The 22,258-nt window shown below is 48.5% G+C and overlaps 1 protein-coding gene across 1 annotated transcript; it reads right to left on the bottom strand.

Moving 5' to 3' along the window:
• Positions 1 to 3,251: 3,251 nt before the first annotated feature.
• On the bottom strand, positions 3,252 to 14,444 carry DGCR6 (DiGeorge syndrome critical region gene 6). Its single transcript, XM_075898221.2, has 5 exons — positions 14,247 to 14,444; positions 13,965 to 14,125; positions 10,200 to 10,300; positions 6,361 to 6,501; positions 3,252 to 4,403 (listed from the first exon to the last, which is right to left on the bottom strand). Exons 1-5 carry the CDS (start codon positions 14,354 to 14,356, stop codon positions 4,320 to 4,322), a joined length of 597 nt encoding a protein of 198 aa, XP_075754336.1. The 5' UTR covers positions 14,357 to 14,444; the 3' UTR covers positions 3,252 to 4,319.
• Between the last annotated feature and the right edge of the window lie 7,814 nt (positions 14,445 to 22,258).

Raw genomic sequence — 22,258 nt, forward strand, 5'->3', positions numbered from 1 at the left:
CACCAAAGCCTACACCCCCAGCCACAGCCTTCACCTCCTCCCCTGCATCCCAGATCTCAGCCCCAGTCTCCTCCCAAACTCCAAATGCCTCAACCCTACCCCATGAATTTTGCTGCATGCAGTCTTCCAGTGTGGAGATATGTGACTTGTCACCTCTACATTGGTGCACATAATTCATTCCACACCTGCATGGGAAAAGTTAGAGGCAACACCATTATTTCAGGCAGAGGGTAAAGTCATGGTGGGGAGCAGAGCTCTAAGTGGCTCTGTGCTGGACAAGGCCTAAATGCGTATCTTTGCCTCACCCTCTCTCTCTCCTATCCCCCTCCCCCGTTGTTCTGAGCACCCCTTTTCCTGCTGTTCTCTTACCTGTCCCATTTTCAGGGTGTCTCCCTGCCAATGGTTCACTCTAGGAGCCCAATCAGGTCTCAGAACTCCAGCTATTGCTTGTTTTTGGGCAGTGATCCTTGATCCCACTCCCTTTTGCCTTACACTGTGATTTCTGCAATAAGACAGTCTGCCTACCAGCCTGTACCTGTTTGGTACCCTAGCTCCAAGGGCCATGCACCCTGTATTGCAAGCAGTTATAAGTTACAACACAGCTCTTTCTAATTAGGCATTTTATTCTTAAGTTAGAAACAATAAAAGCTCCCATGTAGATGCTTAAAGCTTACAAGATGTGGCACAACTAGTCCACTTGCTTGTTTTCCTCCTCTGGAGTCCCCAATAACTCCACAAGAACAGTCTTGCCTCAGCAATTCCCCTCTTTGGGCCTGGTTTATTACAAACTGTTCAAATAATGCACAAAAAAGTCCCACAGTCCATTAACTACCCCAGTGCATGTAAGCATTGAAAAATGCTCTGAAAATAGCACATCTGGTCCCTTAGTGCCTTACACAAGACACTGGCATGTGCCACAACCAGGCTCCTCAAACCTTTCACCAGTACAATTACCGCAACCCTCCCAACTAAAGAACAAATTTCTTCTTCTCAGCAAGAAGCTCCACAACCCTCTGCTGGGAGATCTTTCTGACCGGGTGAGCATGCTCACTCACACCCTGGCTCCCAGACCTCCAGCTTCCGCTTTCCTTTGTTAAGCCCAGCTGTTGCTCCTCTATCTTCAGTCCTCTCTGGCTTTGGCCCTGAGGGCTTTCAAGTCAGAAGCCCCTGCTGCTTTCTGGCTTAGGAAAGAAAAAAATTCTTTTGGACATTTTCCCCTGAAAAAAATCATAGTATCCTAGGGTTCGAAGAGATCTCTGGAGGTCCAGTCCCCTGCCCAAAGCAGGACCAATCCCAACTAAATCATCCCAGCCAGGGCTTAGTCAAGCTGAGACTTAAAAACCTCTAGGGATGGAGATTCCACCACTTCCCTAGGTAACCCATCCCAGTGCTTCACACCCTCCTAGTGAAATAATATTTCCTAATATCCAATCTAGTCTTCCCCCACTGTAACTTGAGACCATCGGCCATCTGTCACTGAGAACAGCCTCCCTCCATCAACCCTTCCCTTCAGACAATGACAGGCTGCTATCAAATCCCCCCCCCCCCCTTCTATTCTGTAGAAGAAAGAAGCCCAAATCCCTCAGCCTCTGCTCTTCAGTGCTCCAGCCCCCTAATCATTTTTGTTGCCCTCCACTGGACTTTCTCCAGTGTGTCCCATGATATGAGTAATCTGAGGCTGCCACCACCAGCTTTGGCCTCCACCAGTTCACCCACAGCCTGCAGACTCTGCTCACGCCACACTACCATCACCGCCAGCCGCACCAAGCGCAGAACATGCATCCCTGCCTCTCCTCTAACTGGCCTCTTTCCCCCCCACATACCTACTGGCTGCAGCCCCTTCTCACGCCACCCCCGACTCCCTCACTACACTCCCCAGCTGAAAGGGGGCTGGAAATGTGGGATCTCAGCAGGGCAGTGAAGGACTCAGGGTGCAGGGTTTTAGGTTGGGGCCTGCACCCCCTAGTCCCCTCACTCATACTCCTCCCTTGGCCAGACATCCTGCTCCCTCCCCCCTGAGAAAGGGAGCCAGAGAAAGGGAGCTGGCGAACGTAGCAAGCAGGGGCGTAGTCCCTATAAAAAAAATGTCCTATGGGACAAGTGTGATGTCATCATGTCCCCTCAGCTCCAGGCTCCTCCTCTGGCTCTTACATCATGCCCCCCACTGGGGAGGGAGGATCATCTTAGGTCATCTCTGCTACTTCCTGCTGCCACCACCTGACCCTGGCAGTCTCCTGCACTGAACAGCCTCTTCCCCTACTGCCCCTCCTCGCACCATTGCCACTGGCCAGACCAAGCTCGAATGTGCACCCTCGCCGTTCCTGCTGACATTCCTCTTCTAAGGATGTTAAATATCGGTTAATTGACTAGTCGAGTAGTCAATGGAAGTCCCAGCTGGGGGAATAGCAGCACAGAGATGCACTTCAATCTTTCCCTGCTACTGTTCTTTCAGCTGGGGCTGGGGAAAAGGAAGACGCAGTGTGTAAGGCACCCCAGGGCCTTTTCTCCCTCCATCCCCCATAGGCAGCTGGCACAAGTGCTTCTACCTCGGGGAGGGAGAGGCAAGGGGGAGAGGGGAGGCTGACGTGCCGGCATGGCTACTTTCTGTAGGGGGAGCTGAGCTAGAGAGTGAGGGGAGCTGGGGGTGTGCGGTCTTGGCAAGATGGTGAAGGGAGTAAAGGTGGAGAGACAGCTTGTGGGGGGCCAGGCTAGAGTGACAGCACAGGCTCCCAGCACGGCCTCAGCCCGCTCACTCACTACCCTGCTGAGACCCTGCACCTCCATCCTCTCACTCATACCTCCCCAGACCGAGACTCTGCACTTCCAGCCCCCTCACCACCGTGCTAAGACCTTGCACATCACAAGCCCCCTCACATACACCCTCCACTACGTCCCTGCACCCCCACCTCCCTCACACTGAACTCCCTCCCCCTGGCCAGACACCTAACTCTAGCCTGCTTCTGCCCCTTCCCCCTGGCCAGACATCTACCCCCAGAAGAGAGGGGGTTGGCAAGAGCAGCTCTCATGGTCTTTAGCCATGAAAGCTACCAAAGGGGGGAGGGGGTTGGTGAGTGTAGCGAGCAGGGGTGGGGGCACGCAGACTCCTAATCTCCTCTTCAAATCCAAGTTAAAGACAGGTGCACTGGCCCTGTCTCGTTTCAATGACCAGGGCCATATTTTGACAATACCAAAATAACCGAACATCTGTTACAGTAACCAGATAGCAGGAAATGAAAGCCAAGAGCCAGACATAAATTACAGATTAATTATTTATTTTTAAACATTGTGAGACAGACATTTTAAAGTAACATAACCTTTAGCATCCCCCTACAATACTAAGGTGAAGACCCAGACAGGCAAAATACACACTTGCCCTCACAATTCCAAAATAGGCTGACAGTCTTGTCTTTGTCCTTCAGGTGGGAGAAGTGATAGCCCACCATTAGGGAAACCTATATTATCGGCCCACAAGTTGTTTTGGGAAGGGTGGCTTACTTCAGCCAGATGCCTACTAAGCTCCTGCCTTTGATACTAGAAACTGTTAAATGATATCCCATCATTTGCTGTTCTTTACTGATGACTCAAACACACACCTCAAAACAGCAAGGCAAGGCTGCATTTGAGGTGCAGAGTGAACCACTCAGATACACACAGATCAGTAAGATAATGCAGCCATTTCCCTGCTCTCCAGATAGAGCCACTCACCTGAGCACGCTGAACAATGCCTCCAGAACACTAACTGCATGGTGGCTGCCATGGTCACATGGAACACGCTCTGGTCTCTGGTGTGTTAATAGAACCAACTATGTTGGCAGTGTACACAAAGACCACTGCCCTCCTTGAGAAATCTTGTGCCTTACACATACTCTCCAAGTGCCAGAAACTATCTCTGGTCTTGTGGGCACATTTTCCACACCACATCACCCCAAAGTGGGGAGTCTGGGTGGAACGGTCCACAATGGACAAAACACGGGCCTCTAAAGAACTTGATATTTTTATTCTGAAACAAGTTATTAGTAACCTTCACTAATCTGAACATGGAAATCACTGAAAATTCCACAACAGATGAAAGAGGAGCTGGGTCATGAACACATAGGCAATTAGAAACAGAGACCAAGTGATGAGAGCAGAGGGAGCACAATGATTGTAAGTGTCCACGCTGCATGATACCTCCTCAAAGCAATTCAGTCATTTCCACTGTCTCCTGTACTCTTGGTGACCAGTAGCTTCTTTCTGGTGTTACAGAGCATATGATCTAAGTAGCCTATTCTTTAGTGTGAATTTCAGTGGGAGAGTCTGGAAAAAGAGAAGCTGAACCCTCAAGAGTAAGAAGACTCTGACTGTGATTCCTTCTGCTGTAACTTCCGTATCAGCTCTAACAAGTTCATCTGTAAAATCAGCTCCTGCAAAGGGAAAGACTTTGTTAAAGAAATCAGACAGTCCCATTTCTCTGACCCAGCTACTGGGCCATCAGTAACACTGGGGAATGAAAGAGATAAATTGCCCATGCAGAACTAAGGTTTATTCATGTCCACCAAATATGAAATACATTACCACATGGGATAGGATGCAAACCATTCCATGACAAGGACTGTTGTTTTAAGATAATACTCTTATGAAGGTTCCTTTTCCACTACTTGTTTGTTAGTACACTAGGTTAGGGGGGCACTGTGGTCTTTTCCCCTTATAGTCTATTGATTATGCAGCATGTGTGGCATTAGATGACACTTTCTTTTAAATACTTACAAGGTGATCACTGAAGTTTTCAGTCTGCTTGGTTTATTACTTTTACTTGCATGGCAAATTACATTATTCAAGTGTTAGGTACCCTCCCCCCCAAACAAGCAAAGCTATCCTGTTGCCTTCTTTCAAAACCCTTCTTGCAAATTTCCTGTTCTTGTTAGAGCTAGACACTTATCATTGATTAGGTCCCTGGTATGCCCAAACCACTGCCAATAACATTTTTTCCTCATCCTCCCATCTGTCCCCATCTGTTGTTTGTCCTATTCAGACTGTAAGGTAGAGCGCTGGTTCCCAACCTTGTTTATACTGTGGATTGGCAAACTCATTCACAAACTTTTGACAGACTGGTAAAATGTTATTTGAATATTTATTATGCAAATTCATTTGCATGTTTGCATAAAATCCAAGCCCCAACCCCCAGAACAGCCGGCTTCATCTGTGGTAGACACCCACCACAGAGTGACTGCCGGAGCTGAAGCCAGCTGCTGTGCGGCAGCTTGGGGACCAGGGCATACCCCAGCCCCAGCCCTCAGAGCTGCTGCAAACAGCTGGCTTTAGCTCCAGCAATTGCCAGCCATGTGCTTGGGGTATACTGCAGCCCCATGGCCCAGAACTGGTCCACGGACTGGCGGTTGGGAACCACGGAGGTAGTGCATGGGGCCATGCTTTTCTTCTGTTTTGTACACAACCAGCACATGAGTAAAATGCAGGACAATGTAGCACTTTAAAGACTAACAAGATGGTTTATTAGATGATGAGCTTTCGTGGGCCAGACCCATCTAATAAACCCATCTAATAAACCATCTTGTTAGTCTTTAAAGTGCTACATTGTCCTGCATTTTGCTTCAACTACCCCAGACTAACACGGCTACATTTCTATCACTATAGCACATGAGTAGATCTCCAAAGGCTCTATGGAAATAGAGATAAATAATATTCCTGTATTTGTGAAAAATAGCAGTATAACAAACTGGAATAGGAACATGAGCTGACAGGTGCACATGATGTATGGAAAACAGTTTTTTCTATTATGGCAGTGGCTGGGGACTCCAACCAAGATCTGTATCCTTTACCAAGTTCCTTTACAGTAGGCAGCTACAGAGATGATGACAGTGATTTACAGACAAGAAAAGTGATCAGTTCACTATAATGTTAGGTGTATTTTCTAGATAAAGCAGACTGTTTCACGCTTGAGAGGCTGCTGACATTTTTTCTCATCTCAAGGTAACCCAGATTAAAAGAGTATGGCTGTTTATACCTGTCTAGTGGTAGGTCCATGTAAGAAGTTTGTGACTGCTGCTCCTTCCTGCAAGAGGACTTAGGCCATGTCTACGCAGCAAATTAGCGTATGTAAAAAGTCAGGGTATGAATCTACAGTACATCAGGTTGCCAAGCATTAATGCATCATGTAGACAAGCTTTTAGTGCCTTGGGCTGATGCAGCAGAGCAAGGATCACATTTTTAACACTGGAGCCTGAGAATTCAAACCTTTTGCCATGAGGATGGCTTCTGATATTTTATCCTTCATTTCTTGGAGTGCAGGGGGAGGGGAGGTAGAAAGGTTCGCCATAACTTATAAGAGTATTGGCAAATCTTGCATCCTACTCAAACACTGACCTGTGGGTTTGTTGTGATGTAAAATCCAGACACTCCAGCTTTCTCCAGGGTGCTCTGCTGGTCAACTACTTTCTGGTCCAGTTCAAAGACTATTTTCTCATCCATCAGTCGCTGTTCCTCTTGAATGCGCTGCTCCATAGCCTGAGAAATGAGAAAGACACTAGGAATCTAAAGCTGGAGAAATGTAATGTTCCTCCATCAGTTACTTTTCCATTAACTTTTCTCCAGCCCTTACCTAATGAAACCCAGAAGCTACTTCGATCCTTTGGAAGCTTTAAATTGGTCCAGGACTTTTTTGTACTGCCTAAGAATCTCTTTCCCTGCATTTTTGAAGGACTTGAAGATAAGCTAGGCAACACAATCATAGCTCTATCAGAATACAAAGACAGCTGCTCTCTTGATGAGGCTACGTGTTAAAGCACCAACACTAGATGCATACTTGTCTGCAGTAGCAAAACTAGACCCTAGAGCTGATTTGTTCACAGCCCTAATTCCTCTAAATCATGGCTTTCTAACAGGAGGACCAGTTCAGCCACGGTTACCTGCGTCTACAAACTGATTCTTTGTGGGAATTAGAGCCTTCTGGGGAGAGATCAACTCTTTCCTCCTGTGAATGGGAATATTAACACAGAATGAGTTTTCAAACCTGTCCTATTTAAAGAACGGTAATACTCCAATGTAACACAGGTCTTTTAGGATCCCAGCTTCTTACAAGCATCAACCCAATCTGTTATCCCCACTTCACAGGGCAGAGTTATGGACTGCTGGTTGGAGCATGGACTGAGATAGGGCTGGAACTAGCTCTGCCACCAATTCATTGGATGGTTGGCCCTGGGCCAGTCCAAACTTCTGCCTCGCTCCCTTTCTGTAAGATTACTTAACAGGATTATTGCAAGTATGAGATGATGATGGATCATTAGTACTGCCAGAGTAATAGTAAGACAGTAGCTGAGACAAGCTCTCCAGAGCGCTTGGCTCTGTGCTTAATCCTCCAAGCTACACTGTCTCTGTATTGTACCAGTCACTGGTTTTTCAGGTGTAGGCACTTGCAAAAGCTAGGTTACACACTGGGGTGACCGTGCTATAAGAGTCCACATTTATAATCTGCATTGTGCTTGCTTCAAACAACAATCCTGTGATATTGCTTAAAATCCACATCAAATCTATGGACTAAATAAAGGAAGGCTTGCCATTCCTCATGTGAAGCTTAGCAAAGATTTCACTCACAGAGGAGTGCTCTTTTAAAGAAAAGGTTGAGCAAGGGAGTAAAAGAGGGTATTTAGCTAGGACTGCAGTAAGAGAACTGCAGTAGCTGATTTTAAAAAGGTGGGAAACTGCTCCCCACAGCATCAAAAGAAGGAATCATGGAGCCTAATCCTTGCTACATCAGAAGCTGAAGATTTTAAGGAGCTGCACAGACTCAGTTGTCAGAAAGGAGACAAAAGCCTATAAATCCTGGAGACTTCGATTGATGGAAAGAGCTGAGGCTTCCAACAAAACGCAGGGACAATATTGGTTGTCTTTATACTGCTGTTATAGACCTACTTAATCTGAGGGAAAATTATATTTATGTTCACAAATAGCTTAAAATAAGAGACAATTCTGCTCTGTTTGAAACCAAATATGGATTCAACTTTATAAGGGTTAACTGTTTTAAGATTTTCAGTTAGTCTACAGTGAAACAGACATGAAGTGCACTGTTCTGTGAAGTTTGTTAGAAAAAAATAATTAGATAGTCCTTCATTGAATCTTTCCCTGTTGTGCAATGGCATAAATTCAGTTTATGATACTTGGTGTATTTATCAAAGTCCTAAATATCAAGCTACGTATTATTAGAATGGATCTCAATTAAACTTTAAAAACGCTGAACAATTCTGATTGGAGTAATACTATCTTAGCAATAGTTACTCCTAAAAATGCTACAAAAATATCAGAAGATACCAAAAAGGAAAAATTATTTGGTTCGACTAGTGTCTGACAAAAAAACCCACAGGAGGTATCAATATGGGAATGTTTACAGGTGCTTGTGTAGGGAAAAATGAACAGTGAAGAATTTCATGGGAAACAGAATTCCACACTCCAAACCCACTGAAGCAAAGGATTTACTGTATAAGCACAGGTACCAATCAGAAAAAGGCTCAAGAATCAGTCTCTAATACAGCCCTGTGCCTTCACCATTAGGGCTTCCCATTAGACATCAGTCAATCCTCTGACAGACAGTCAGTGTGACATAGTATGATCACAGATGCTCAAATGAGTGCAGTGGGCAAACACACTGCTGTGTTGTGCATGACATTCAAACAACAGCGGGCATGCCAAAAACTAATTACAGTAACTGAGACTCCCATGTCCAATGAACATGTTTGAGAAAATAGCATCACCTGAGCAAGGGATCAACCCCACAGAGGAATGAGCATGGTCAGTAAGCACACCAAAATTCCTAACCTCTCTGCCTCTGCTGAGTCCTTGACAGCTCTAATTTCTAGGAGTCTAACAACAGAAGCATGCTGCACTGTATTTCTTGTACATCTCTGACTAGTATGGAGGCCTTGACTGAGATGTAAATGTGGTGGCAAATTCCTCCTGAAGTTCACAGTGCACAGAATCAATTCTTTTCAGTTCTGCAAGTGATTTTTCAGGATACAGCCCTAGAGCACACAGAATGTGATCACTATTTACTGACTAAAGATGGGGAGGAAAGAACTTTGTTAGGGTCTTTCAATCATTAGGTCCCATAGCAAGCAGAGACGTTAGATATTGTGTAATTGAATAATCACATGAAAACTTAGCAGTTACATGACTATTCGATAGTCCCTGGAGGCAGGGCCAGCAGCAGTGTGCTCCTAGCCCTGCTCCCGGGTAGCCCCCTGCCACCTCGTGCTGCTGCATCTCTTAGAGGCAGTAGCATGGGGTGGCAGATGAGAGCTGGTTCGTGAGGGGAGCCAGTTTAAAAAACAGCTTCTCACTCAGACAGGCTGCCTGCTGCCCCACAGGTAGCAGCATGGGAGTAGGAGAAGCCCCTCTCTATGGGGGTCTGAGTTCCCCGTGGACAGAGGCTAATCCCTGGCAGTAGCCTTTGTCTTAGATTGCTTGGACTCCCCGTGGACAGGGGCTGCTGCCCAGACCAGCCTCTGTTTGACAGAAGCTCCTTCAGCAGAAGCAGGGCAGCCTCTGTCTGCAGGAAGTTTGGACCCCCTTTGGACAGAGGCTGCTGTCATGGACCAGCCTCTGACCACAGCAAGCTCGGGCCACTGCAGAAAGCAGCTGCTTTGTGGCAGCTTCCTTTACACACACCCCCATGCTGCTGCCTCTGATAGAAGGAGAGGGGGAGGCAGCACCACGGAGCTGGTGCTGGGGGGAACCAGCTTTTAAGGCAGCTCACCTCAGCATCAGCTCCTGCCTGCCCCCACCTGCTGCCTCTGTAGGAAGCAGCAAGGGGGGGGGGAGAAGAGAAGGTGGGTAGGCAGAGCCAGCAGGTGCGGGGCACCTACTTGAAAGCTGGCTCCTTTCACATATTGGCTCCAGCCTGCCCCACTAACCCTCCATGTTGCTGCCTCTCTATGAGAGGCAGGAGTGCTGGGGTGGGAAGGCAGGCAGATTCGGTGCTTGTGGGGAAACTGCCTAAAGCTAGCTCCTCAGGGGCACTGGCTCACGCTCTCTTCTCTCCCTCCCCACTGCTGATGTAGTCAAGATTAACAGATAAGTTCAGGCCCTACAATTAAATGTGGTTTTATTGTTTTTTTTACAAACAACAAATGCTACTGCAACAAGGTTGCAATTTGTAGTTGGGAGGACCAGTTCCAGACAATTGTAAAGAAAATGCTAAATGAAACGCTTACCTCCAGCTCCCTGTGCTGAGCTGCTTTAAGAATTGGCAAGTTGTGAGGTTTGCAGGATTGCTGGGCCTCTTTGTGTCTATGGAACATTTCTTGCTTGAGCACTGATTAATAAATAAAATGTTAGACTCTACATCCAGCATAACAGTAGGTAAGGCACCCTGCATTTCCCCTATTCATAGCAGAAGGCTATGCTTTGGTAGTAAAACACCTTATTTCAGATAACTCTGCTTTCAAAAATAATTCAACTTATTATTGAATGACAGACCTGGCAGAGCATCTCTAGGTCAAGAAGTGAATATTGTGAGGCACAGCCCAGTGTTCGAATTGCAAAATTCTGTCCACAAGATGTCTCATGTCCCTTTGCTACCAACAGAAAAACCGAGTGCTTTAAAATATAGCCACTAACAGATTGCTTTTGATATAGAAATTATATGAATTTTTCAATCTGTGTAAGAACAATTGGTTCTGCAGCATGACCATATACACATGCACTGAAAAAGGCTGGAGAAACACTCCCACTATACTTCCAAAAGCACAGATGTGATGTCACGTCTAGTCGACAGCCACACATCTTGTACAGGCGTTGCTAGCTCTTTAGAAACTGTTTTCCACAGCTATTAATCACCCTAGCCTAGAATCAGAGGAGCTACAAATACACAGCATCATGCAAGGGAGTAAGGGATGTTAAATGTTAGTTACCGTATTTTCCGGCGTATAGGGCGACTGGGCGTATAAGACGACCCCCTATCTTTTTAATTAAAAGATAGGGTTTCATCTTATACCCCAGCGCCCTTCCGCCTCCTTTGCTCCCTGTGTCCCTGGTCTGCTGGAGATGGTCCCCAGCAGACCAGAGGCACCGGGAGCAAAGCCGCCAGGAGCGCCTGGGCTCCCCCCCCGCCGGAGCCCCTCCGCGGCTTTGAAAGCCTCGGGGGAAGCATCCCAGGCGCGCATGGGCTGCCCGCCCGCCGGAGCCCCTCCGCGGCTTTTTTTTTTAGCAGGCTGGCCAGCAACCAAGCTCAGTCCTGGCTTACACCAGGTCTGGGACCTACCCTTGCTGCAGCTCTGCATTTAAAGTGTATTAGGAGCCAAGCGGGCAGGCAGCCTGGCTCAGTCCCGGCTCATGCTGGGTCTGGCTGCTGTCACGCCATATTGCTGCCTATCACAGGCAGTAGTAGCATGGGCAACAGGCAGTCAGTCCGCAGGGGTGCTGGTTTTTAAACTGACTTCCCTCGCAGACCAGCTCCCGCCTGGCATCCCATGCTGATGCCTCTGATACAGTGGCTGCAGCATGGAGTGGCAGGGGACTCCCTAAGAGTGAGGCTGGAGCACACTGGCTGTTGGCCCCACCTTTGGGTACTACAAAACAGTTGATTAACCAATCAGAATTCATGAGGATAATGGACTATTTAACTAATTGATATTTAACATCCCTAGTTTAAAAACCAGCGCCTCTCTTAGACTGGCTGATACAGAGGCAGCAGTGGGGTGGCAGCAGCTCCGTCCAGGAGGGAGGATCTGAGCTCCTGTCAGGACTGGCCTTACCATGAGGCGAACTAAGGCGGCTACCACAGGTGCCAGACTATGGGGGGTGGGCACCACTAGGACCCAGAGTGTAGAAAATGGTGTCTGCTGCTGGGGCATATGTATTCTCGCTGCTCTAGAAGCACAGAGCTGGTGGAGTGCCAAGAGCATGGGCGGCGAGTTATATGGGCTTGAGGTGCCCGTGCTCCAGCAATATCCAGAGCCAGGGATCCTGCTCCACCAACATTTGGAGCTGGGTCTCTCTCCCGGCCCTGCCTGGAGCGGGCCCCGGCCTCCCCCACTGGCCCCCCCACGCGTCCTCCGTCCCCAGAGCGTCCCTATGATGGGGGCCTCACCACCCCACACTAACCCTGCCGGTGGTGCTGTGCTCGTGGCCGGCAGGCTGCCGCCATTTTGGGCTTGTGGTGCATGCGCAGGGATGGCCAGTGGAGACAGCCCCCCGTCCGGCGCATGCAAACGCCAGCTAGGCCAGAAACCGGCCAGCCAAGGGCACGCCGGTGCTGGAAGAAGGCACCAGTATTTAAAAACGGCGGAGGCAGATGAAAAGGGGGAAGGCAGAGAGTGAGCAGCCAGCTCACCTGCAGGAGCCCCCTTCTTATCCCAGGAGGCCGCCAGAACACCTGGGGAGGGCAGACGCGCCGGAAGAGGAGGCCGTGCTCCAGGGGTCCAGCACCAATTGGTAGGGTTACCCTTACCAGGTAGGCTTAAAAATATACCAGCCACACCTCATGGGGGGGGCGGGGAGACCGGCTGGGAGGGGAGGGGTGTTGGCCAGGAGGAGGGGGGGCCGGAAAGCAGAGCTGGAGGGGAGGAGGGGCCAGAGGCTGGCTGGGGCAGATTGGGGACGGTTGGGGGGAGACGGTGGCTGACGGGAAGCTAAGCTGGTCGGTGGGGGGAGGGGATCAGGCAGAGCGGAGCTGGCCAGGGGAGCTCAGGAGGAGAAGGGGCGAACTGGCCGCAGGAAGCAGAGCTGGCAGGGGGTACAGCGGGGCTTGCCGGGGAAGATGAACCGGCCGGCGGGAGGTAGTGCTGGCGGCAGTGAAGGGGCGGGGGTTGGGTACAGCCCTGAACCCCCCCCCAATGATTTATGAGATTTATTAATAACTTGGGTACCACAGTGGCACATTCAAACAAGCCACATGAACTCAGTACAGGTGCACAACACAAAATCCATTCTGCTCCTGGGAGGAAACTCTTAGGCTACGTCTACACTGGCGGTTTCTTGCGCAATAACATCTTGCGCAAGGGTTCTTGTGCAAGAAGTCTTGCGCAAGAACATGTCCACACTACCAAACATGTCCACTCTCTTGCGCAAAAAAGCTCTGATGGACATTTTAGCCATAGGGGTTTCTTGCGCAAGAAATCCCTGCCGAGCATGCACACTGCCCTCTTGTGCAAGAGCTATGCTCTTTTCTAACAGGTGTAAGCGCTCTTGCACAAGACGCCCTTTCTTCCCACACCATACTGTAAATTTCCTTGCACAAGAGCAAGCGGGCAGTGTGAATACTCTGTGGATTCTTGCACAAGAACAGCTGTACTTGCGCAAGAAGCCAAGAGTGTAGACATCGCCTTAGAGGGAACACTTCCCCCCAGCCTCTCTGCCCCCCGAGTTAATGTCACACATGTTGGGTTAATACAATTGCAGGATAGGTGCATGAGGGGGGGTTTGGTGGGGGCCAAACTAATCCCTGTTGGTAGGAGGATGTTGGGAAAAGCCCTTCAGGGGGGGGTGACATGACACCTTTTACTAGTCATGTGTCCATCTTGCCCCAAGTATGTTACCTCCAGAGGCCTGGAGAATGGGCTTGGTGGGGGAAAGGGGGCGTGGCTAGCGGGGAAAGGGGGCATGGGGAATGGGCTTGGTGGGGAAAAGGGGGCGTGGCTAGCGGGGAAAGGGGGCGTGGCTCGCGGGGAAAGGGGGCGTGGGGAATGGGCTTGGTGGGGGAAAGGGGGCGCAGGAAAAGGGGGCGTGGCTAGCGGGAAAGGGGGCGTGGGAATGGGCGTGGCTAGTGGGAAAAGGGGGCGTGGCTAGCGGGGCACCACCGAAGAGTACACAAACCCCCTCCCACGGCCACGAGAGAAGCAGGGCAGGAAGGAGGCCCACGTGAGACCTGTCAGTGTTTCGGCCCAAGCCAGGGGGTGCCCTTTGAGCTCCCTGCCTCAGGTGGGCCGGGCCGGGCTGCGAAGGAACTGACCGGGGGGGTGTCGCAGGCCCGCGCTCACCCCGGTGCTCGCTGTGCAGCTTGAGGCGCTGGTTGTAGAGGTTCTTCTCCGTCAGGTGCTGGATCTCCAGCAGCCCCTGCACGATCTCGAAGACGGTGCCGTCGAGCAGCGCCAGGGCCAGGTCGCTGAGGATGGTGTAGGACAGGCGCTGCTGGCAGGCGCTGCGGAGACACGGGCGTGACCGGGCGTGACCCGCGCTGGGCGGGGGGGGGGGGAAGGGGGGGCCCGGCTGCCGCGCGCGCCGCTCCCCGCGGTGTCCGCAGTGCGCCCCGCCCCCCTCACCTGGGCAGCCCCTTCACCAGCGCCTGCAGCTCGGACAGCAGCCGGTAGTGCCGCTCCTGCAGCTCGGCCCGCTCCGCCGGCGCCCCGTGGCCGTGGCCGCCGCGCTCCATGGCGACGGGGGGGGGCAGAGGCAGCAGAGCGCGGGACTGAGGGGAGCCGTGCGTGCGGGGCGTGCGCGCTCCCGGCGCGGGGCGAGTTGTGCGTGCGGGGCGTGCGCGCTCCCGGCGCGGGGCGAGTTGTGCGTGCGGGGCGTGCGCGCTCCCGGCGCGGGGCGAGTTGTGCGTGCGGGGCGTGCTCGCTCCCGGCGCGGGGCGAGTTGTGCGTGCGGGGCGTGCTCGCTCCCGGCGCGGGGCGAGTTGTGCGTGCGGGGCGTGCTCGCTCCCGGCGCGGGGCGAGTTGTGCGTGCGGGGCGTGCGCGCTCCCGGCGTGGCGGGATTTGTGCGTGCGGGGCGTGCGCGCTCCCGGCGCCGGGCGAGTTGTGCGTGCGGGGCGTGCGCGCTCCCGGCGCCGGGCGAGTTGTGCGTGCGGGGCGTGCGCGCTCCCGGCGCGGGGCGAGTTGTGCGTGCGGGGCGTGCTCGCTCCCGGCGCGGGGCGAGTTGTGCGTGCGGGGCGTGCTCGCTCCCGGCGCGGGGCGAGTTGTGCGTGCGGGGCGTGCGCGCTCCCGGCGTGGCGGGATTTGTGCGTGCGGGGCGTGCGCGCTCCCGGCGCCGGGCGAGTTGTGCGTGCGGGGCGTGCGCGCTCCCGGCGCCGGGCGAGTTGTGCGTGCGGGGCGTGCGCGCTCCCGGCGCCGGGCGAGTTGTGCGTGCAGGGCGTGCGCGCTCCCGGCGTGGCGGGATTTGTGCGTGTGCTCTTGGTCTTGAGCGGGGTTAGGGTGAGTACACGGGGCGACTGTTGAATAATTGAGGCCTCCGTCTCCTCACTTTCCCCCATAATTTTTGCCTCTTAAAGTGACTGTAATTATACTTCTTGTCTAAATCTTCCTAGGTGAAAAGAAATGTCACTCAGTAGATAACAGATAACCTGTCACACTATGAAGCAAAATGCAGGACAATGTAGCACTTTAAAGACTAACAAGATGGTTTATTAGGTGATGAGCTTTCGTGGGCCAGACCCACTTCCTCAGATCAAATAGTGGAAGAAAATAGTAACAACCAGATATACCAAAGGATACAATTAAAAAAATGAACAAATATGAAAAGGACAAATCACATTGCAGAACAGAGGGGGGATGGAGGGGGGAGGAAGGTAAGTGTCTGTGAATTGATGATATTAGAGGCAGGGAGAGTGGGATGTTTGTGAGTTAATGGTATTACAGGTGATAATGTTTAAGTCCTTGTTGGCAAGTGTCGAATTTTAACATGAATGACAGTTCAGAGGATTCCCTTTCAAGTGCAGATGTAAAAGGTCTTTGTAGCAGAATGCAGGTGGTCAAGAATCCTCTGAACTGTCATTCATGTTAAAATTCGACACTTGCCAACAAGGACTTAACAAACATTTGAACTATCTCACCCATTACCAAGACAGTTTCCCCAATTATCACCTCTAATACCATTAGCTCACAAACATCCCACTCTCCCTACCTCTAATATCATCAATTCACAGACACTTACCTTCCTCCCCCCCGCATCCCCCTCCTGTTCTGCAATGTGATTTGTCCTTTTCATATTTGTTCATTTTTTTAATTGTATCCTTTGGTATATATGGTTGTGACTACTTTCTTCCACTATTTGATCTGAGGAAGTGGGTCTGGCCCACGAAAGCTCATCATCTAATAAACCATCTTGTTAGTCTTTAAAGTGCTACATTGTCCTGCATTTTGCTTCAACTACCCCAGACTAACACGGCTACATTTCTATCACTGTCACACTATGGCAGAGAAAAACAAGGGGTACTTCTGTAGTACTTTAAAGACAAGAACAGATCCCCCCATCCCCACACACACACACACAAAAGGGAAACATATAGCTCCCCTGCAGAAACAGGTAAGCGATGGGGGGAAGGCTGGGTCCGATTGCTGAATGTGTTGTAGGGTTGCCAGGTGTCTGGTGTTGACCTGGACAGTCTGTTATTTTTGTCCCCTGGCCAGGAAAAAATCAGAAAAGACTGGATATTTTAAGTGTCTGGTATTTTCTGAATTTATTTACAGGACAGGAGCCGAAAATACCGGACGTCCAGGTCAATATTGGACACCTGGCAACCCTACCTGTGGCATTATTGAAATAGCTATTCCGTGTCTTATTTTAAAATATCTTTCAAATAGTGCATCGTTCTGACATCCCTGTAAACCTCATTCCACGAGGAGTAAGGGACATTTTGAAATATCAGTTTAGTTCAAAATTTGGCACCGTGTAGACTGCAAAATTACACTATAAACTATCTCGAAATACACTCAAAATAAGCTATGCAATTTGCATAACTCAAATTATGTAGCTTATTTTGAGCTAAGAGTGCAGTGTAAACAGATTTATTTGAGTGCCAAGCACAACTTGTCAGACAAGTGGAATGGAAATTAGAGGCAGGCATAAATATGCTAGCACATGAAAAGAGGGGAATTCCTGTAGAACCCCTTGTCAGAGGATGTTGTGAAGACCAGGACTTTAACAGGGTTCAATGAAGAGCTAGATAAATTGATGGAGGTTAGGTCCATCAATGGCTATTAGCCATTGGGAAGCAATGGTGTCCCTAGCATCTGTTTGTTTGGAAATGGATGCCAGAAAATGAATCACAGTGATGATTATGTGTTGTGTTCACTCCCTCTGGGGCATCCAACATTGGCCACTGTCAGAAGACAGGACACGGGTAGGTGGACCTTTGGTCTGATCCATTATGGCTGTTCTTATGGGAGCTATGTTTTCAAGAGGAGGACTAGTTACTAGGTCAATTTAATCAGAATGGGTGTGGCCAGTCTTCCTGCTTATATTTTCCATTCTTTCTTGGGCAGGTTGAATTTTCTTATGTGTAACACAGTTATTGAAGTTGTGTATGGATATACACCACGGCTACGTCTAGACTGGCCCCTTCTTCGGAAGAGGCATGCTAATTTCGAACTTTGGAATAGGGAAATCCGCGGGGGATTTAAATATCCCCCGCGGGATTTAAATAAACATGGCCGCCGCTTTTTTTCCGGCTTGGGGAAAAGCCGGAAAAGAGTGTCCAGACTGGCGCGATCCTCCGGAATAAAGCCCTATTCCTTCAAAGTACGAATAAGAGATCCTCTGGAATAGGGCTTTATTCCGGAGGATTGCGCCAGTCTGGACGCTCTTTTCCAGCTTTTCCCCAAGCCGGAAAAAAAGCGGCGGCCATGTTTATTTAAATCCCCCGCGGATTTCCCTATTCCAAAGTTCGAAATTAGCATGCCTCTTCCGAAGAAGGGGCCAGTCTAGACGTAGCCCACCAGTACAAACAAAAGACCTAGGTATAAATATATATTTAAAAACAGTTCATAGGTATTGGAGAAGAAGAAAAAATTAAAACAAGGGATAATTAAGGAATAGCGATTAAGATATTCATTTAAAATGAAATTTTAAAACAAAAATTAACACTACCCTTGGAGTATGTATATTATCATCCTTTAACAAATCAAGCTAGTAAAAACATCAAAATACAGAACAGTGAAAACAGCCATTAATAAATCAAAGACATGGCCATTAAATAAAAGCACAGAAAATATGTACCAGAGCCCTAATTTAATAACCTGCTTCCATAGATCACTAAAGCTTCAAAATGTCCACTAAAGCTTCTCTCAGAAAATGAAGCATCTGCTAAAACAGTGTTTTTGACAAACTGATGCAGTTCACAAAACTATCCCTCTTGCATTATCCACACATAGCTCACTTAAACAAATCTATGAGACAACTAGGAATAGTCATGCTCTCCTTGCAAATATTAATACAAAGTTTACTGACACTTGGAAAGAAAAGTAAAAAGCATTCACTCACGTTTACAGAGTTTTCTGGAATGTCAACTCTTAATTTGATTAATATGCACAAACAGAAGAGTAAAAATAAGTAATAAAACAACACAAACAGTAAACAAAGCCACAAACAACTGAGAACCCTGAAAATACAAAAGGGAGTAAAACATCAGGTGGTTGGTTATGGGTATTTTAAATGAATTTTTAAGATCCATGCTATGCAAATAAAAGAGAGACCTGAAAAAAAGATAAAAGTTTTCCTGGTTTGAAACTTTCACATTGTGTATGTCACCAACTCAAAGACAAGAAGCCCCAGTTCACATTAACACATGGCTTCAGAGTTTGTAGACAGATCCTTGCTTCAAACAGAATGCAAATAAGGCCTTCATCCTATGAAATACCTAGCATTAAACCTAGTACTGCAACATATCACCAAATTGTCACAAACCCCGGTGCCAGAGTAACAATGAGACCCTATCAGGTACCAGCGGCAAAAAGGGAGGAAATAAAAACAGAAATAAAGAAAATGCTGGAGATGGGGACAATTGAAGAGTCCCACAGTCAGTGGTCCAGCCCAACAGTGCTAGACCAAAACCAGACAGCACTGTATGGTTCTGCAGTGACTTCCATTGGTTAAAGGAAATATCCCAGTTCAACACATACCCAATCCCCTGCGTAGATGAATTGGTAGACCATTTGGGCAATGCGCGATATTTGATGACCCTAGACTTGATGAGGGGGTACTGGCAGATCTCCCAGAGGGAGAAAATAGCACTCTCAATGCCAGAGGTACTATTCCAATACAAGATCCTCCCTTTTGGCCTACATGGGCCTCCTGCTACCTTTCAGCACTTGTAGATAAGCTATTCTGTCCCCATTCCAATTATGCTGCTGCCTACCTGGATAATGTGATCATCCATTCCCAGACTCGGAAATGCACCTGGAAAAGGTAGAGTGGTTTTGAGAATTTCCAATATGCTGGCTTGATGGTGAATCTTGCCAAGTGCGCCGTAGAGTCTCAGAAGCCAAATATCTTTGGTATGGGGTGAGGAAAGGCCTAATAAAACCGCAGCTGAATAAGATGGAAGTCATCCAACACTGGCCCCAGCCAAGTCTGAAGAAGCCAGTTCAGGCATTCTTAGGGGTACTATCAGAGGTTTATTCCTCATTTTGCCACATGGGCCAGTCCTCTAATGGACTTAGTGAAGGCCCGTGGACCTGATCGGGTTAGGTGGTCTGATGCAGCAGAAAAGGCATTTTTGGACCTATGAATGGCCCTCTGCAGTAACCCCATCTTAACAGCTCTGGACTTCATGAAAGAGTTCATTCTACAGACTGATACCTCCGATGAAGGTTTAGGAGCTGTCTTATCTCAAGTGGTCAGGGGAGAGGAGCGTACCATCCTGTTCTGTCATAGGAAACTCCTCCCAAGGAAGCATGAATATGCAATTGTTGAGGGAGAATGCCTCACCATCATAAGAACAGCCATACTGGGTCAAACAAAAGGTCCATCTAGCCCAGTAGCCTGTCTTCTGACAGTGGCAATGCCAAATGCCCCCGGAGGTAGTGAACAGAAACAGGTAATCATCAAGTGATCTCTTCTCCTGTCATTCCTTTCCAGCCCGTCAAACAGAGGCTAGGGACACCATTTCTGCCCATTTTGGCTAATATGTAAGGATAGACCTAACCTCCATGGATTTATCTAGTTCTTTCTTGAACCCTGGGAAAGTCCTGGTCTTCACAACATCCTCTGGCAAGGAGTTCCACAGGTTGACCGTGCGCTGTGTGAAGAAAAACTTACTGTTATTTGTTTTAAACCTGATACCTATCAAATGGGCCATGGAAACCTTGTGATACTATCTGCTTGGACGCAAGTTTGTCTTCAGGATGGACCATGCCCCTCTTCAATGAATGCAGCAGAACAAGGAGAAGAATTCAAGAGTGACCAGGTGCTTTTGATATCTCCAGCCATTCCAGTTCCAGGTGCAACATAGAGCAGGAAGCTTCCACAGCAGTGCCGATGGCACCTCAAGTTGCCCAACTCTTTGGTGGTGAGTAGGGGAGAGGATATGTGACAGACCCAGGGCAGCTAACTACAGTAGTCTGGTGGAGGATAGACAGACTGTGAGCTGGGTGAATGCTTTTCTGTTTCCTGAATAAACTGCCAGAGATTGCTGCCACATAATCAAGGCAGGCAGACACAGAAGGCTAATTAAGTACTTTTTTGATGCAGCTGACTAATCAGACACCTGCATCCAATTAAGGCCTGCTGGGTTACTTTAAAAGGTTTCCCCTCAAGTAAGGAATGGGGAAGGAGAAGAATGCAGGACTAAGAGGAGGAAGTGCATTGCTGAGAGAGGAAAGTGTTTTTCTGCTCGTATAGGCAAGATTCACTTAGCTACTAGGGGAGTGTTTGGAGAACTGGCCCAGGGAAAAGGCTTCTGTATTGGACCTACAGGAAAAACCACATGAGTTGTCACTACCTATGGTCCCTGGGCAGGTACCTGGAATAGTGGCAGGCCTGGGTTTCCCCCATCCCAACCCTCCCCACACCACTAAAAGGTTTGCTCCTGGAAAGGGAGGTGAGGGTTATGAGGTGATTTTACCCCAATCCTTAACTTAGCCAGTGATGAGAATGGCTCACTAAGGTGTGATCCTGGCTTCTGGAAAAGGTAAGAGGCAGGTTGGAGTGTCACAGCAAGCCTCTGGGGCATACAATAACTGCCTCGAAGTGCAGGACTCACGGGGCCTGGCCGGAGTTTCATCACAACGTCCAAAATACAGATTTTACCATTGTAAATAATACTATTAGCTCTTGTTGAAGAATGTCTTCATGTTCAAAAGACAACATGTAGTGAGGTACGTTAAGTGAATATGCTATAAAAATAAAGGAACCCTCCATCAGAGTTGGCAATGTATCTCTCATCTTCCAGATCTGACCAGTTGTGACATAGCAATCAGAATGTGTGACAAATGTCCAAAGTGTGGAGCACTCATGTTTTGTTGTGTGTCAGTACTACAACTGACAGAGGCCATGATTGCAGTATATTTTCTAATTGTATAAAATAAATTTGTTTTAAAAAAAGAAATTTGAAAAAAAAAAACATTTCCATATGCAGCTACCCGCACTAGCCATCATCTGGATTTTTGGAGCTGTAGCAGCAACATTTACCCCTTGAACTATGAGTAGAGCCCTGCAAATCCACGGATATCTACTTTATATCCATGGGTATCCTCATCTGCTGATGTGGATGCAGATATCTGTGGCTCATTTTTGTGGCTCTGGAGGCGGATACAAATTTTGTCTCTAGAAACCTGCAAATTTGTGAATATCTGCTTTAAATTCACAGGTACCTGTGTCTTTGGATGTGGATGCAGATATCCACAGTTCATTTTTGCAGATACAGATGCAGATGTGGATAGAAATTTTGTATCCATGCAGAGCTCTAGCTCTGAGTAACTGCTATCCTCTGTGTCAGTCAGCCACTAGAGGGGGATGTCACACACATTTTATCAGTGCATTAAAAAATGTTTGCTAGATCAGTGTTTCTCAACCTTTTTTTATAAAGTATTCCTTTTCTTAAAAAAAATTACAAGTACCTCCAGTACGTACTGGTTTTAGACATTTTTTTCTACCATTGAAGCACATTTGTTTAAATGACTTAATCATAGCTGGGCAGGCAATGAAATTTTTGGGTGTAAAAAGTACAAAAATAATAAAGTGCTGTAAAACTTAAAGCAAACATTCATTTTTCTCCAAATTTCAGTTGTGTTGACGTACCCTCCTCCCCCCCAGACTTCTCTCAAGTACCCCTGAGGGTACTTGTATCACTGGTTGAGAAACACTGTGCTAGAGAGCTGAACGGAGTCCTGGGCTTTATCCCTAGCTGAGGAGGGGATTGGGTGGCAATAGTGAGAGACAGGATAATGCATTTAGTTGGAAAGGCAATGTGGCTGAATAGGTAAGAATTAGAGAGGTAAGATGAGGGAAGTGATATCTTTATTGGACCAGTTTTTATGGAGAGAGAGATAAGCTTACACAGAGGTCTTCATCCAGACCTGAAGAAGAGCTCTGTGTCACTCAAAAGTTTGTCTCTCT

Source organism: Pelodiscus sinensis, chromosome Z (genome assembly GCF_052426305.1).
Source record: "Pelodiscus sinensis isolate ZL-2025 chromosome Z, ASM5242630v1, whole genome shotgun sequence".
Taxonomy (NCBI): Eukaryota; Metazoa; Chordata; order Testudines; family Trionychidae; genus Pelodiscus; species Pelodiscus sinensis.

Bases quoted from the DNA above. Each gene is read 5' to 3' on its own strand.
- DGCR6 (XM_075898221.2), bottom strand. From the start codon at position 14,356: ATGGAGCGCGGCGGCCACGGCCACGGGGCGCCGGCGGAGCGGGCCGAG. The intron at 10,301-13,964 runs GTGAGCGCGGGC...TTTATTAATCAG, and splicing joins GCTGCACAGCGAGCACCGGG to TGCTCAAGCAAGAAATGTTC. The intron at 6,502-10,199 runs GTAAGCGTTTCA...CTCATTTCTCAG, and splicing joins CTCAGCACAGGGAGCTGGAG to GCTATGGAGCAGCGCATTCA.